The sequence below is a fragment of the Lepisosteus oculatus genome, chromosome 25, assembly GCF_040954835.1.
Source record: "Lepisosteus oculatus isolate fLepOcu1 chromosome 25, fLepOcu1.hap2, whole genome shotgun sequence".
Lineage (NCBI taxonomy): Eukaryota > Metazoa > Chordata > Actinopteri > Semionotiformes > Lepisosteidae > Lepisosteus > Lepisosteus oculatus.
The window spans coordinates 9,417,380-9,436,016 of record NC_090720.1 but is presented as its reverse complement, the minus strand read 5'-3'; the positions used below and the strand labels follow the sequence as shown (position 1 = coordinate 9,436,016).

Below are 18,637 nucleotides of genomic sequence, written 5' to 3'. Positions count from 1 at the left end.
AGTCTCTTATCTCCTCTCCTGTTCCATATGTAGGTAATTCAAAAGGTTGTGTGCACCAAATGAAAATAAAAAGTTCTAGTCTGCAGCCTCCAAAGAAAAATAGAAAAGGAGGAAGCTAATTGAATTACAGTCTTCATAAACCACATGAGAGCAGAGGATTTATGACTCTAAAGCAAAGAAAAAGACAGTTTGGATTCAGAGCCTAAACTTTTCTAAACTTGGTTTCATACCAGCAACTTCATTTGAGTTTTACAGGACCATTAAAGAGCAATTGATTGCCATGAGGGCATCCAGAGTAGTTCAGGTCACTTCCACATCACTTACTATCTCATTGCCTGTCCTGTGGTCACTAACACACATTGAGTAGGAGTACTGTGCGATTCCAGAGCAAGTGTCTGCAGACAAAAGTACTGACACTCTTTTTTTTAATTCAACTAATTATTTTAGTGAAACTGTTATGACGGTTATTATTAGCACAACACTGCTCTGCCCAAGCAGGTGAGGCGATTTTGGCTCAATATCTGATATGGTCCCATCTATTCAGAGTGTTGCACAGGGTTGTGTGCTTGGATCTTTACTATTTAATATTTACATTTTGGGCTATACTGTTATGTCGATGGCACTGAGATTTACAACCTAACCCAAAAAGAAACAACTGCTGCCATTTCTGCACTTTGCTGGTGGATGGTATTAATATAGACGTAACAGAACTTGAAGCAAAACTCTAGCAAGATTGAGGATATATTCATAGCCTCCCAACATCAACTTTGCGTCACTGTTGATCACCATGAAATGAAAACCCGTTAGCAACATTGATGTTACTTCTGACCCTGTGATGTCACAAGTGCATCTTTCTTACTTTTGCATTACAGTTCTCAGGTAAGACCCTTTCTCTACTGTTCAACGCCGAGATATTGATACAAGCCTTTAGTTGAGATACGAGTACTGTATAGTCCGGCTCTTAATCAGAGATCTGCTGGCTCAGGTCTTCTCACTCTGCTGAAGACCAGGCTCCACACAGTGGGGACAGTGTCTTCTCACTCTGCTAAAGACCAGGCTCCACACAGTGGGGACTGTATCTTCTCACTCTGCTAAAGACCAGGCTCCACACAGTGGGGACAGTGTCTTCTCACTCTGCTGAAGACCAGGCTCCACACAGTGGGGACTGTATCTTCTCACTCTGCTGAAGACCAGGCTCCACACAGTGGGGACAGTGTCTTCTCACTCTGCTAAAGACCAGGCTCCACACAGTGGGGACTGTATCTTCTCACTCTGCTAAAGACCAGGCTCCACACAGTGGGGACAGTGTCTTCTCACTCTGCTGAAGACCAGGCTCCACACAGTGGGGACAGAGTGCTGTATGGCGTCTGCCCATATCCATTAGATGGATACTCTAAGACTGTCTACATTTTTAAAACTTGCTTACAGACCTATTTCACTAAAGCTTTTAATACAGTATATACTCTTGATTACTACAGTAGGTCAATTTGCTGTCTGTTTTTTTTCTATTTATATTTATTTGTCTTTCATTAATTATGTATGTGCTATTAAACAATGCGTTGAATTATTGAAAACAACTCTTAAACAGTATCATCATCATCATCACCATACTTATTATTAGTAAAGCAAGTATTATTTACGTCTGAACATGTATTACAATAATGTAAATATTTTTCTATCACTTAAAAGCTTCACTTTTTTAACTGAAGAACTACAGTGTTCTTCAGTTCACAAATCACAAATTATTATCTTTGGTGTTGCACTACAATCTAATTTTGAACTGATTCATCAACAGACAACGCCTATCACAGATTCCCATCAATGGCCATGACTATTGTTGCTTTACTATGACTAAACGTTTCAACATCTGTCTTCATTATTATCATTGAGAAAGAATGGCAGCACATTTTTACACGCTCCATTAAGTTCTTTCAGTGCACAGCTGAACTCCTGAAATAACACATTAGGCAGATTCCAAATGAAATAAAATGTTAAAACTGTGGAAGGATGCCTAATTATTGAAAAAAAAAAAACACAAACCAAAAGCAAGCTTCAGCACAGGGAGGGCAAAAAAAAAACTCTAAATAAGAAAGCTTATTTCAATCTGTATAATTATCTCCCGTAATGAAATATCTCGCAGGCTCTGCCATCTTCACTTAACAGAAATCAATACGTGTTTAGGGAGTTTATTAAAGTTTAGTAATAATGATGGAATGGGAGGGGGGGGGAGTGCAAAAACAAAACACGCATTAAAACCCAATTAACGGCACTCTGGGAAACGTGATGCAGATCCCAGACCAGCCCGGAGAGGAAGACCAGCCCCGTGCCGACCTCTGAGCGGCTAGAACTTTTGAAGCTCGGGTTTAAACCACCCCGCTTTCCCCTTGATTTCACTAAAGGATCACCAGGCGCAAGAGGAGCCCCCAGGTACAGAGCAGTGTCCAGGAATTTTCGGAATGCCTAAAGCAAGATTCCGTTTCTGCTCCCCACTCCTGCTGCCTATACAGCTTGGGAAGACATTCCTGTCTTTCCTGTATGGAATATTATAAAGTTCAATCAATCCTTCTACAGTACCTCATATTGTTCTAGAGCTACACTAGAGGTACAAATATATGAGGAATTTGTATATACAGTATGAGGAGCAAATACTGTATACAGTATGAGGAATTCCTCATATATTTAGTGTATAATTCCTACTGTATGTATTTAATGTGTTTTTTTACCAAGGTTTTTGTAAGTGAAAACATAAAGCATGAGGAGATAAACAGTAGTTCTTTAACCTACTTTACAATTTCATCAGACCTTAATCTGAGGATCCTTTTACTTTGTTTTTGGAAGTGCAGAATACAGTACATAGTATTCTAACTGGAGCTTCAGTAATTTGGTTAAATCCTTATAATTGCGGAGAGACGGGTTATGCAGAGTATAGCTGGCGTAGGGTGAGGTTACCCAGACCCCCCCTCTGTATTGCGAATACTGATCCCGGGAGCCGTTGTAGTGGCGGAGAAGAGAGGTGAGAGGGGTAAAGGAGAGATGCACTATGGGAAGTCCCGGGTGCGAGACGTATATACTCAGGCGAGCGCAAGTGTGCGAGACCCACCCCTCCTCCTAATTTTCTATTAACACTTTTGTTAAAATTCCATTTGATAGAAGCATCATGTGTTCAATTTTGTTATATACCATCCACTGCTAAATATTCCAGCAACAACAACAACAACAACAAAAAAGGTTTACAAAAAAAAACAAACCAAATCTTCAGCACAAATTGAGCTGCAGGGAGAAGGGCACAGTATTCTTTCAACCTTTTATGGAAAGGCTGGCAGATAGCACATCCTTAATGATTACGGCTATTATTAAGGCCAAGGGAGAGCTTATGTCCTGTCAAATCCATTGTGAACGGTTATGTGTTTTGCTATTTTATTATTTTGTCCCTACACCATTCCCCTTGCAAAGTCGTGGTGTGCATGCTGCACAACCACACACACACACGCACGCACGCACGCACGCACGCACGCACGCACGCACGCACGCACGCACGCACGCACGCACGCACACACACACACACACACAGCCCCAGCCCGCAGCTTAGCTAGCAAGTGGCCGGATTGTCAGGACATTGGCCCTTACCAGTCATGGTCTCCTAATAATCCCCAACTATGAATTGGCTTCATCACTCTGCTCTCCTCTCCACTGAGAGCTGGTGTGTGGGGAGCGGACTGGCGCATTACGGCTGCCGTCGCATCATCCAGGTGGGGCTGCACACTGGTGGTGGTGGAGGGGAGCCCCCATTACCTGTAAAGCTCTTTGAGTGGAGTGTCCAGAAAAGCGCTGTATAAGTGTAAGCAATTATTATGATTGGGAAAGTCGGGCGGCACACTAGCAGCACACAGCTCAGGCTGGGGGGAGCTCTGACGCAGGTGACCCTCCCAGGTGTCCCCTGGTTAAATGTGCGGGGGGGGGGGGGCTCATTTATCTACCCGCCTGCCCCACTTGCCCACGATGATGGCGAGATGTCAGGCAGGCAGCCGGCTATTTCACGGCCTGTTAATCGCTAATGCTGTAACAAGGCTTGTGTTCCAATTTTAGGGAACAGGGAGCATTACTGCACCGATCAAGGTTTACCGGAGCTTTGGATGGGAGAGGGAAGGGTGCAGGGGGTGGGGGTGAGGACTGCTCGTTCAAGTGGACCTTGGGGAAAAAGAAGCCACCGTTTCCACGGATTGCTGAGCCAGCGCTCCACACACATGACATGACAGCCACGGCCAGGCCAGCCGCTGCATGCTGAACCCCCCGACTCCCCATCGGGCGTTTCTGTACTCGTGCTGGAGTCCTCTGAACTACTGTATGCGCCGCGTGAAACACTCATCCCCAAGGCCAGCCTCTCCGTGGTAACAATCTCAGGGCTCTGGCTGTAAAGACATAGCGGACTAACCCAAGAATTAGTGTGTATCGCATGGCAACACTGATGAGGAATGATTTCCGGCTGGCTGTTTTGCTTTAGGTTTCTATAAAGAGATCCAGAGGAGAGAGGGAACAGAGACTTATTATTCAGAGCTAGTACAGTAATGCAGGGATCTCAAAGCTAGCAGCAATAACAATTATACAGCGATCTACTTCTATTTCAAACAATTTATTACGACACCACTGGCTTACAGTGGTTTTCACAGTGAAATGCCCAAACCATTCCCTCTGCCTAAAATGACTTTCCACAATCACTGTTCTGTTTCCCTCAACACAAGACCAGGGTGTTGGTGCCTCATAGTCTCCCCAGTACGTCCCCTGTTCTTGGCACTTTCTTTTCTTAAACTTCTGTGGCTGCCTCACCTTACTATAGCAATTACCACTTTGTCTTTGGAAGCGATCTGCAAACACATTTCGAAGAATGCCAAAGCACCAGGTTTTGTGTGGCTGCAAACAGGTAAGGAGGTGGGGACTCCAGTGTGGCTGTTCAGCTCAGAAGCCCATGACTGGAGAGGGTGGAGGGTCTCACAGCCCAGAGATCGCAGAAACCACTCCAGACAGCACCACCTGGTAACAATGATAACTGGCCGGGAGGAGCTCTTTCAGGAGTCCATGCCTCACCACTCTGACTCATTATAACTAGTTCAGCTTCTGCATTAATAAGCAAGCATACGCAAAAAACGGTGCTGGACCTTCATCTAGCCCAGAAGCAAAGCTTTCCAGTGTACAGCACAAATCAAAGGTCCAGGAGGCGGCTGCATGATTTCATCTGCCCAAATCAGTATGGATGTGCCACAGAGAGCAGGGTTAGCCCAGCCCTGAAGAAGAGCTACAGGGACAAATGGCTCCCATCCAGTCAGTGATTTAATTCCACCATTTAATTGCTTCATTCATCAGGACTAGTGTTTCCCTTAGCCACTGAATACAGTCACCTTCAATATAATATCTGTAGGAATGAGGCCCTTTCTGCAGCAGGTTTGGACCTACACAGTTAAAACTCATCATGCATAACTAAATCCAGTCTTTAAATCATTTAATTTTCTAATGCATCCAGAAAAGAACACCTTCCTCAAACAGATCTAACACAAGTCAGATTGATAGGTACACGCCTGGGAGTCTGTATCCATAATTCTCACAATGAAAGCTATCATATAAACCATATGTCACATTAGACATTAAAATACCTTTTATTCGGGAATCCAGAATGGCACTGCTCTGAAACAGATATCTAGTTTCTGAGCCTGATTCTGCAGACTAATGTCCCTTACAGAAACAAAAAAACAAAACCAAATGGAAAATGCTTTAACTAAATAACAGATGTGAAATCAGCACAGACAGGAGTTAAGTGACAGAGGATGAAGTGTGCACTGATCCTGTCATCTGACACAGGTTTCCAGTGCCCAGTGCTGTGAGACTCCAGGGGCCTTTTCTTAGAGAGCAAAGCCAACAAAAGTAGCACCTTAGAGTCACCTTAAAAAAGCACCTTAGAGTCATTCCTCCTTTTTGCTCATGCAGATACAGATCAAGAAAACAGAACAACTACACAACTTTGGCTAAAGCAACTTCTGGTCTAAGCTGTGATGCACCCAACTCACACCTACTGCAGCACATCCGTTCGGCAGAGGAAAAGATTAATGTGCGCTCTCGATGGCAAAGGAACCAATCGGTGCTTTTCATAAGGTACAAATGCTCATCCCTGCAGCGGCTCCTTTGTAGGATAACAACATGATGCACTCTTTTCTTCCTTGGGTGCGTATTTTGTAATTTTTGTGAAGCCGCACCTTATTACTAAAATATGCCTGATATAATGGACCAACCCACGTTGATGAGAATGCAGATTGTGGTTCACCCACAAAAGCAGGCTCATTTTAACGAGACTTTTCTTAAACCTACAACAGGACAAACTGGGCCGATCCTTGTCTACACTGTGAGCGAAACGAGCGTGCCTTCAGCAGGCCTTGCCAGCGCTGCGCCGGGGTGCAGCAGTGTGACACACCCCCAGGCCCCCAGGCCCCCAGGCCCCCAGGCCCCCAGGCCCCCAGGCCTGTGCTGCTGCTCACCTCCACTCCCTGCACCTTCAGCTTCATGTGATCCTCCCGCGTCGTCTTGCCATCTTTCCGCTTCTTCCAGCAGTAGCCATCCTTCCTGTACTTCACCTTCTTCCTGTTGTACAGTATCATGGACCCATTCTGTGGCCTGGGAGAGGACAGAGGAAGAGATCAGAGGCATGCGTCGAGAGAGAGCCCTGGCTGACCACAGTTGTACCCCTAGGCATGCCGCAGTTCTACGGTCTTGCACATCTACGAGCAGAGAGGGACGGCGGCTTTGGGTTTTTCCATTGCAAGCCCCATGAGAGGCCCCCAGCAGTGACAAGCCCCTCACACTCCCTGCAGAATTTACAGCAGCTTTTCGGTCTTTTTCACTCGTCATAATGCCCTAGAGAAATGCACGTCTCCAAAAAAGCAGAAATACATCAAATGGAAATGAAGAGTTTACCTTCTCTTTGTCGCCATCACAAACACAGAAGAAATGCTAGAACTGTCAAAGCATCAAAGGTTAAATGAAAACACTGGAGTCTAAATGAGTTGCGAGGGTTTCTTCTTTGTTAGTGATAGAAGAGGTAAAAGGACATTTTAGAGCTATCAAGCCTGGACAAATGGAAGTTAGGTCCTACGTGACCCCCTCTCACATCCAAACTGTTACAACAAAATGCACCACTAAGATCTATTTTGTTTGATTTTGTCGCATGGTGCACAATTTCATTTAGCCACTTTTTGCCAATATGGAGCCTCTATTTCACCTCAAACCTGCAACTCACTCAAGAGTGAAGAATGAAATGAAAAAAAAAATCAACAAGCGTCCTCTGACCTCTGGCTTCGACCAGATTCACTTCTTCAAACCACATAGCTCACCTGCAGTCAATATCACACAAATTACTCAGGGGGACAGAGCTTGGTGTGGGTGATCTCTGCCTCGCTTCACAGTTTATTTGTTCAGCGGAAATGTGTTGATAAGTTTTGTCAGATATAATCAAATCTACCCATTTTTTCTTCCCTAGCTGATGGAAATGTCATACCAAAAATGTCTATTTCCAAATGGAGCTTTTGATATGCTAGGTCATTTTTAAGAAAATCTTTAACACGTTTCAGTACCTGGCACCAATGCCTGGCAATATCAGAACTACTGCACTGATTGCAGAGGAGACTATATGACTTATATTGCAAAGCACGTTGATCCATCTCAGGTTTTAGCAGCTGCGGGTTTTTAAAGGAGACAGCATCAGGCACTAAATATTTCAAGCTTTGTTACTTCATTCTGGAGTGATCTGACATGTAAGAATAAAACCTGCATCGCTTCTTTGCTTCATCAGAACAGTTCGTATAAGAGCTCATAAAAAAAACGTAACTAGATCAAAATGCTATGCAATGGGAGTCTTATTGGTTTTCCCAAGTTTCTAACTAGTCAATCGACAAAAAAGTGTTGAGACCATGACAGCGGGCATTCCTTTCAAGATAAATCTTCCAAACTGAAGGCCTAATCAAGCCTGGGTGAGCTCAGCTTCTGAGCGACATCAAAGCGCTACGCCTGCAGTCCGAAAGTTACTCATGCAATTAATGACTAAGGATTTCTGAAGCTGAGCTCCTCAGATGTGAGACGATCACACACACGCACCAAGGGGCTACTCCAGCTGCCACAGCCTGGGAGTCCCAGACGAGAGCCGCTGTGCAACACTAAACCCAAATTTCGGCTCTTAGGAGCTGGGCAGATGAAGCTCACGAGATGGTAGAGCTACGGCAGGTGAAGGTTTAGCCATCCAAGAACTGGTCAAGGCTCGTTAACGAAGTAATAGCTGAGACAAAGCATGGCTCTAGGTTAAATATGACAGCAATTTCTCTCTCTCAGTATCTCCCTCTCACACACAACTCCTTAAAAACACCAACCCCCCCCCCCCCCCGACCCTAGCCACCACAACACAACACAACAGTTTTTTTTGGTCTTTTTTCCCTTCTCCTGCTTTACTTTGAATGCCCGGCACATCAATCTCCATCCCCGCTCCCGGGCCTGGCTCTTGTTTATCTTGTGATTGCTCATCAATCATTTCCCGGGACGAGTCTCGGGGGCTGTAAGGAAAGAGGGGGGGGGGGCTCCAAACAGCCTTGCACCGTGGCCCCTGACAGCACCTTTTAATTAGACACGCCGCTCAAAATCCCCGCATCCTCCATCCCCGCTCGCTCTCCGGCTCTCGGCGGCACGTCGCGCGGCAGGGAGACGCACACGGGGCCCACTCCCCCACCCCGGCCGTACCTTCTCCTCTCTCGGAATTCACAGCCCGGCCTGTCTCTCTCTTCACAGGCCTTCTATTTTCTCATCTTGTTTTTTCTTACGGCAAGGGCGCCTGCGGTGCGGTACAGCTGAGCTCAAGTCGAGCAGCTCCCAATCCCCCCCCGCCCCGGGCAGGCTGTGTGTGGCACGGGGGCACGCGATGGTACGTCTCCCGTCTCCAACGGGAGCCTCGCTCTGGCCTTACAGTGCAGAACTCCTTGGAATCACTTGGTGCGCGTTTCTTTCACCACCATGACATACAACTCATTAAAAGTCTGGCGCCGGTACTACAGTGGGATGCTTTAAAGTCACACGCTGTACCTGAACACGTTCACTGGCTTTCGTTTACACTGTAGCATTTTGACATCTTATTAGGATATATAAGACTCTCTGAACAAACAAAATGAGCTATTTTTACTGTCCAAAATATATACAGTATATGATCTAAAAACATGACACATCTATAAAAACAGCCAGCGTAATTGATACGGATCTGCAAATTCTACAAAACAGTAGAGATTTCACTTTATTGCTTTATTTACGCTTTAAGACCTGCAGTATAAAAGAATGTTTTCACTTACTAAAGAGCTGGACATATCCACATAACCTTTTTTTCTTTCATTCTTGAGAATACCCTTTTGACAGTACACCATCATTCATCACCTACAATACCAGAATTGATAAGAGAAAAAAAAAAAAGTTTTTGTCCATAAAACAAATGCAGCTTAAATACAGTGTGAGGCCCAAGCACTGTGACAATTAGCCCTCCTAATTAATCTTGGAGCGAGCACACTAGTCTGTTTTTACGTTCAAACAGTAAGAACCTTCATTCCACAACTGTCCAAGACAGATACTCAGTCTATCAACCAAGCTCCCAAGAGCGTTTTTCAGTGTAAACCGATCACTGCGATAGCTTCTTGTTGTAAGAGTCTGTATTCAGAGTTCTCTCCATTTTTATTAAAAAGTCCTAGGTGTTTATCCACATGAAGCGATTGATATTTGCTTTGATTTTCTTTTGAAGGCATACTATTTTTGGACGCAAGACATCTTGTTCCCAGAAAAAAAATTACATTAAAACAATTTCTGAAGCAAGCCTACAGCATAAATTTAAAACTCTGAGAAGCTGTTCACAAGGAATAACAAAGATTATGTAGTTCTCTGTACAAATCGCCTAGCGCTGCACACTTAGGCCATTCAATTAATCTTATCTAAATTATACATATTTGGCAGCAAAGAAAAAAAAAGTGCTAACCTCCCTGTTATCAAAGCTTGCTAGCAAAAAGCTTTCTGTTATGTAAAATAAAATAAGGCTTCCAAATCCAACATTAACAGTATTTTCTTCTCACTTGTGCTCATTTTATAATCATTTGCACTTAAGCTTACATTAGCAAAGGCCTAGTTGCCTAGAAGTGCATAATTTGCAAATAGTGCTATTTCTGAAACTTATATTAACCAGAACCATTTGTTAAAGATCTTATGACTCCAAACTGCTTCATCTAAAGCGACCTTCCACATGAACAGAAGTGGCCTTATCTGAGTGACAATACAACTGGGGTTAAACACCAAGCACAAACTGGAGCAGACAGATCAATATCTACTAGCTTAGCTTTGTGGGATATCCAGATGCAGACAGTTAAGCACAGACCATAACACGTGATAATGCCACACTATTGGCAATTTGGATAATTAAATTGTCTTTGTGGCAGGGGGTGGGGTGGGGTTTAATTTAGCAGATTCTCCTTTTAGTTCAAAGAAACTCTGGTGGTCTCAGATTTGGATCAGCTGGGAAACAACTACATCCTAATTTTTTGCTTTCAAAGAGACAAAAAAATTGAAGGTGGTGTGGTCTTCCCATAAAGTATTTGGACGTCTATAAAACAATATTCATTTTTTTCCTGCTAATCAAATAATTAGACCAATTAAGTAATTAAGAGCTCAGTTTGAAGGAAAGCCAGAAGCAGAAGGGGCCCTGGAGGAATTCAGTTTGACAGCTCTGTCAAACACTGACAGATTGCAATGACTAAACCACTTCAGCCTTAAACAAAGAAGACTTGCGGGAGATCGCAGCTTAGCTTTCTGTTTTTGAAGAGGGACAGATAAAGTTAAGCCTACTAATACCTGAGGTATTAAAAAATAAATAACGGGAGGTGCATTGTTATATTAGGGGATGTCAGGGAAGGGAACAAATTATTGAGCTCTGCTTTTTGATGCTGACTTGCATAGATTTTTCATGAAATGGTAAGGTACGGGCTTCAGGATCAATAAGGTGCTCAAGGAGGCTCCTCATCCCATTTCTAAATCCACATGTACTATAACTACTGGGAATTCAGCGCTATGTTAATCAATGGAACTATTCCATTTTTTGGTAAAGCTATTTTGAAGAATTCCTTGTTTTGTTTTCAAATACTGAAGTAAACCTATGCACACATTTCAAAACCGAAGTGGATTTTTTGGGAGGCATTAAGGAGCCGGCCAGCTCATATTTTTTGCCTGTCTGCGTGCCTCTGTATAAACAAACCCTGCAGCGCTGCATAATCTTTACCCACTCATCCACGGCTCGTCCGAATTGCTTGTTGGCACGAGCCTGTGAGTATCAGTCCCCAAGTGCACAAAGGTGAAAGATTGCTTGCTGTTATCAATTACCCATCAGAGCCATCAGCAGCTACTGAAGCTGCGGCTCACATGTGAACTCTAATGCATCAGAAAAACAAGCCGGTCAGCAAAGATCTGGCAGCTCACACACTCCTGGTTAGATATTTTTCTTTCACCATGTTTTTCTCACACAACGCACGTTTTGCTTCTATGCTCCAAATAATAATGACACAACGCCATATATCCTCTGTCGGCCCTTATTTCTCCTCCTCTGTGTGTTATTTTGAGATTTCACATACTGCATAGCCTAAGCAATCAAGGGACGCCACCTTAAAATTCTGAAAATTACAGCCTTCCCAGTTTTCTCCCAGGAGTTTCACTCAAGTGCTACAGTGTATACACCTTCCTTCTGGATTGATCATCAGCATAAGACTTTGTGAAAAGAAAAAGGAGCAAGCTACTAGATAAGGATGTTGGTGTCGGCTCCATTTTGTGCTCAGTGTTGTTTCACGGCTGTCTTTGTTAATCTTAACAGGCTTTGGCTCTGTGTATTGAAACACAGGTGCATTTACCTGGTATATAAGGCTGTAGGCTCACATACTGATGTCGTTTATTATCATACCATGCCCAGTAGAATAGTCTCACAGTAATTTGTTATTATTGGCGAAACGATCAACAGGAGAAGAACTTTCTAAAAATTCATCAAACACAAAACTTCAAAATAATGTACGTGTGCTGCACATTCCTGAAGCGTAGCTTAGTATATTTAGATCTCACTGCACTTCACTGTTAAACTATGTTGCATTATTCATTAGCATCTCATTTGTTTCTTTGAACCCTGCATGCTCAAAACATTTTGGTCCTGGTGTCTTGTTACATTTCCTCCCCCCAGTATATGTCAGGAATGGCTACAGTGATGACTACACTGGTAGAGCATGCGCACAGCATTGTCTTGGCTGAAGCTACAGTACTACTCAGTAAAGTGCCTGGAAAGCTGTTTAAATATAAATGTACACCTTGTTCACAACGGTCAATACTTCCAGAAAGTAGTTTGTGCATAAAATATAAATGCAACTCTTAAATATAACTATGAACGCCCATCAGATAGGGATTCACTACATGTAGAAAAATGCGTTACCAGTTTTCCCCTCAGGTCAGCCAAAGAAGTGCTTTCTCCTTTTGTAAGGGACATGGCAAACTTTAACAAAGGGGGCTTTTCATTTGTAGGCTCAGTCGGAGCAGGTCTCCTCCCGCCTGCTCAGTGATGACGAACCCGGATCAGGGCCGTTCTGAGCGAAGACTGAACGGTAATAAATCGGCAGGCGGCGGCAGCGGCATTCTCGCTGACCCCCTGCGCGGGGTGAGAACGCGCCGCTCTCCATTTCCCCGCCCGCGCAACTGCCTGGAAACAGTTGCCGATAGCTGCCAGCAGAAAACAGATGTTCCTCCACAGGCTTATCTTGATGGAAAAACCAAAGACAATTTAAAAAGCATATAAATTACAGCTGTGTGCGTCCGCGTCCCTGCCCACAGAAGACCCGGGAGTGGATGAGAAAAGGGGGTGGGAGGGGGTGTCTTCCATCCTCTTATCTCCGGCGCACCAGCCTGCTGAGTGGAATTGAAGGACTGACAAGAGCGCGCGATGAGGGCCTGATAGCAGAGCCGAGCCCCTCACGAGCGCTCCAGCGCACAGCACACCTACCCTGCTGACACTGGTCACGTGCACGAGGGTACGCTCGAGAGGGACACAAAGGTGTGTGCTGTACAGCATAAGTGATGCTTGTGAAGGCTCGAAAAACAGATGCACTTTTAGGGAGACAAATCAAATGTAATAACATCTAGATATCATCGTAACTTTCATGCTTCGCAGCCACAATTAAGCTGATCGTTTCTCTGCTCCAAGCAGCACCCTGCGGTGCAGCTCATTGACAGACAGATCTGTCAATCTGGCCACCATTTTTAAATTTTCAAACTGGGATGGAAAATAAGTCGACTGCACCGCTTAAAACGGGATGATGGATGAGCACTAAGGATGAGAACCCCCTAAGAGGCTGCCTTTTTTATGTGCACTCTCATTAGCAGCAGGCAGTCAAGGGCTTGTTCTAATCGCAAAATGGGAACAGGGCTCTTCTTCAGAACCTGCAGTCGGGGTCTTTGAAGGAGACGTGTGAATCCTCTTATTCTGACGCCAGAACGTTCGCCCCGTCACTCGTCGCTCTGTCAAACCATTCCTTTAAATACAGATTCAGAAAACGGCTGTCTGGGGTTACAGAGGGTAAATGAGAACCTCAAGGCCCACCTTAAGGAAATTAAGATCTTTAATCTCGATCGGGACAAGATGGAGTAGTATGTCCTTAAAAAGGTGATGAACAATACTATTGACAAATAAATACTATACTTTACAATGAAAGCTTTAGTTATCTACTGTATGTATTGAAATGTGCTAGAGTAATATGAAATGCAATAAGGAGGGTAACGTACTGGATATGTGATTTCCAGTGGATGTCATTGTATTGTTGTCATGACAGAAGGTACTGTATAAAGGGGATTCATTGGGTAGGAATGCCTGGTTTAGCCAGAAGGGTGACTGTCCAGTACTACGCTAGAGCAAGTTACAGTACTCCTGCAGTACAACAGCAGCATTGCGCACCTGACACTGTGTATCAGAATGCCACAACTGGAAACTCAAGAACTAAAAGCTGCTGTATGAGTAAATACCGTGTGCGCCGTTCAAAGCCTCAGCTCATCCACTCTACCTAAATTGAACTAGCTAGTGTTTGTCATGTAAAAGGGAGAAAATGACATGCTTCATTCGAGTCTTTAATGGCCCACAGATTTTGAGGGAAAAGTGAGTATATTCGTTTGAAGAACCTGCCTATTTTCACCTATTGCACATTTCGCCATCCATGCTGGTTATTAACACAGAGAACATTTCATTTCAGCTTGGCCTAATTCTACCTTCTTCTCTACCTTAAAGGGTCCACAGCCTCTCAGCGGGAAATAAATTAATTTCTCTGAAGCTCCTCACAAAGGACCTGTTATTTGAAACTGAGCAATGAGCATGTGTCCATGTTTATTATTTAAATGGAAATGCGTGTGCTTATTCAACTTTAATGCCATTGCCTCCTTTTTAAGGCATCGGCTTTTCAATTTGACAGCCGTTTTCATTTGTCTGTCTGTATCAGGTCTGTATATGCTGAGGAAGAAAATGTCTTTGTGTTTAAGGTTTAAAATGATTAAAAATAATTTGTTTCAGGGTGTTTTAGAGAAAGGTCCTTCAGCTCTGTAGAAAGAACTTCTATTTCCAGGTTAGAAACTTTGAAATATTCTTCTATTCTGACATTATCGTGTCATGGAGTTTTCTGAGCGACAACTAATTTGTTTATTTGTTTATAAAGAGCCTTTCATGCACAAGGCCCAAGCGCTTAACAGGCAAAACAAAGCTGAAAAGCAGTTCAAAGAGATAAAACAGGTGTAATTCATTATGACTAAAGGAATCAAAGCTAAAAATCTAAGTGAAAATAAAGACGAAAATATAATCCAGTAACACACCACAATGAATTAGTTGAAAACCAAAAATAAACTTTTAAAAGTATGTCTGAAACAGGGGTGTGAAAGTAGCCACAGAAGGAGAGCTTTCCTGCAGTGAAGCAGTGAGTTCCAGAGCAGTGGAGCCCGAACACAGAAGGCAGCTGTCTTGTCCGAAACATCCTGAAGCAAATTATTTGGTATCATTTAAACCTCACGTGCAACGTGAAAGCTGTCTTTTCTGTCTCCGTCTTTTATTTGCACACTGTTTTCCAATTCCTCTAGCATACAGTACAGTACTGTACCATCTATTTAAATTTCAATAGTACAGCTTGGCTCCACGATGCTTTACACTAATTTCACTCCCCTCGACATTCTGCTGCTGCGTCTGCTGTGCATATGTGTTCCTACGTCTGTGGATTATGGTGACATGTTGCAAAGAGGGTGAATTTTATACTCAATAATAGATGGCCTTGAGGGGATTACAAAGAACATGACTCCACAGAGCAGCAGATACGTTGTTAACCACAAGAGAGTCGGGACAGATGAAAGCAAGGACTGTGGTTCGGCTGCTGCCAAAACAAACTGGATCCATTTATGGAATTCATTTTTTTTTCAATTAGATTTTAGATTTTAATGCTTTGTTATTGGTGGTGGTGTTAATACTGTATCATGGTTTCTACGGCAGTCGTTGTAGTTGTCATAGTGACAGCACGACTGTATAAAAGTGGTGGCGACAGCATTAGTTGCAGCAAATTTCCATTGGGGGGGGACAGAGAATTTTTCTGCTTGTATCCGAAGATTCAAATTTCAATGACATCTAATTCCGTAACTCAAGGGTGGATTTATGTTTTGACGTCACTCAGATTATGACATTCGTGTTTTTCAGTATGTTCCAGACGGAATTATAGTGTCTAATCTACAGTACACACATCGTGATGTGCTGCACTAATCACTGTCCTGCGTCTGAGAGGTTCATCTGACCTGAGCAAGGTGACCTGGGCAGCTACAGAGCTTCACATTGAGTGAAGAGTTAACTGCCGTCCCATCAGAACAAACTCGCCCTGCTAAATCACTTGAGGGCTGAAGAACAATATCAATGGCTGACCTTCACTCCCTCTGAGATGGCATCACCCGTCTGGACTTTCCTTCCCAGAAAAAAGGATAAAGAACAGCTTCTCATCTAAATTTAGGATTAGTAATCTAAACTGTGCGTCTCTTTTTAGCAAACGGAAAAGGAAACCACTGAAGCAAGATTGTTTTTCATTTTCTACAATACCCTTTAAAGTCCAGATGGTGTCGGTGTTCCACAATGAAAACTGTTATAGAGATGAGAGAAAAAGGGTTAATGTCAATGTGTTGATGGCAATCTTTGCTCCTGCAGGAATGGGCTCCAGTTTCTGTGGTTTGTAGGACAGTGGGTTCACATTAAGATCACTGTAGATGCACTCGTCTGACTTGCAAGCCATGAGGAATGTACCATCCCCAGGAGCTATGAGCGTCATGAGCAGACTGACAGGATCTGCCACGGTGTCTAACTCTTTCAGAACAGCCGCTGTGCTCATTTTCAGTGCAAGGGGCCATGGTCTGAATCTGAGTGCTGCCAGCCCCCATAGGCTCTTCCCAGTAGTGGAAACTCAAACGTCTGAGAACACAGTCATGTCATGCCAAGCCCATAAGCCAATCCATTCATGGGATAAAGGGGCACCAGAGCCAATCTTGCCAAGGCAAGGTAATGAGATGGAACACCCAGCTTCTTCCTCTTTGGTCTTTGGGGCAAGAAATAGATCAAATCCTTCAATTATAAGCACCGTGTACACCACCTGAGCCACCGAGAGACAGGAAATTCCCAGTAATCCTACTATCTTTTCAGCTCTGGTGGTCAAAGCTCTCAGAAGAGTGGGGTGCATCCAGCAAAGTAGATTAATATAACCACAGTGGCCTGTGAGGCCTGGAGGGCTTTATCAGGAATGAGTATTCCTAAACTGATTTAGCTTTTCTAAAGATAGGTGATGTATCTAAAAGCACTATGAGGCAAAACCCTTTTTGCTCCTTTTGCATTAACCTGTTACAGAGGAAATCGCCTGACACCAAGCAAAACCTTTATTCATTTGTAACTCAGATATTTACTTTGGAAGCTGGCATAACAGGACACAATGGAATGGTGACCAGGTTTGAAACCTGGCTTTGAAAACAACAATGCCCATGTGTCTTTATCAAAGGGGTTCTCTCAGCTAGCATCTGTAATCGCCAAACATGACGCTTAAAATATCCGTCAAGCACCTTATGGCAATGATGACTCAGATCAAAATACAATTTTTACAGCTGTTGGAAAGATCTAACACAGATATTTGTAGATTATCACAGCTTTCCCAATAACTGCCTGTTTTATTGTATTTTACAAATGTAAGCTTTGCCCCGCATGCACAGAAGATTCTCAGGATTGTCACTTATAACTATGTAATTTGTTTTAGCCTTTCAGGATAACAATTTTACATACTATTAGTTAGTTGTTTTCCCATTCAAACTTCAGTTTAGCTTTTTATATTTGGACATTATGAATAATAGAAATGAACTGAAAATGCTAAGCATATTCCTTAAAAAACTCACTTCTTGAGGATCTGCAGATGTATTGACCTGTTGCCTAAAGTTGTTTTATAATGTGTGAAAAGCATCTGGATTTGTTATAGTGCATCATGTGCATTACTGAACATACAATAAAAGGATTTTCGATTGAGGGAAGTCCATTTTCTGAAACAGCACTCTCTCAATAATAAAAAAAATCAGCTTATTAAACTCAAGATTTAGATGTTCTCCCAACGCAGGGTTATAAGGTGAAATCTCATCTTTAAAAAAAGCATAAGGAAGATGTATCATTTACAACTATAAAACAGACAAGGATCATCACTAGAAAGCAGATGGCATACATTAGAAAGCAATCATCATTTGTTTCCTTAAGTAGTCTTCAAGCTTGGACACTTCTTTGCAATTGCTTTATTTATGTATACACTTTTTACATTGTGTGTTTTTCTTCAGAGAGAAAGTACATGTATAGGCTTTTAAAATTTGCATACGTGTGCATCTTCTCTAAAATAGAACAAATTTCCTCTAAAGGGATGCTTTACTTTTTTTTGCAATTTCCTCTAAGTTCCCTTCTTACAAATGTATGCTAGTTGTTAGCCCGTCTAAATCACTGACCTAAAAACAAATATATTTCTGCACTTATCTATGTCAGCTGAACAAGATGAAATGGCACAGGACCCATGTCAGTGACTTACAAACTTACAGGCCTCTTGGTGGCGGGTGGCTCTGTGGCTCAGGATCTGTGCCTGTGGCTGGAAGGTTGCAGGTTCAAATCCCAAGGCCAGCAGAGCAATCCTACTGTGTTGGGCCCCTGAGCAAGGCCCTTAACCCCTGCTGCTCCAGGGGCGCCATATAAATGGCTGACCCTGCGCTTTGGCCCCAAGCTTATGTGTCTCATGGAGAGCAAGTTGGGGTATGTGAAAAGACAAGTTCCTAATACAATACATTTTATATGGCCAATAAAGTGATCTTACAGTATGTTATCTTACCTTTGAACAGTACTCAACTTTAAGCGTCCTCTCTATCATAAGGTGGAGCACAACTAATGAATGTTTATGATGACAGAATTCAACACTTAAAGATACCAGTATCCAAATTTACTACAGGCGGGGATGAATATCAAAGGGCAAACAGGCAGGGGGGATGCAGA

The 18,637-nt window shown here is 43.2% G+C and overlaps 1 protein-coding gene across 8 annotated transcripts in view; it reads right to left on the bottom strand.

Annotated features, from left to right (window-relative positions):
• Window positions 1-18,637, bottom strand: part of camta1a (calmodulin binding transcription activator 1a) — a 420,451-nt gene that overhangs the window by 187,337 nt on the left and 214,477 nt on the right. For all 8 annotated transcript variants that reach the window (XM_069184063.1, XM_069184064.1, XM_069184065.1 and 5 more), the window contains one exon: window positions 6,522-6,657. In XM_069184063.1, coding sequence (XP_069040164.1) covers window positions 6,522-6,657 — 136 coding nt within the window. The remainder of the gene's footprint in view (window positions 1-6,521; window positions 6,658-18,637) is intronic.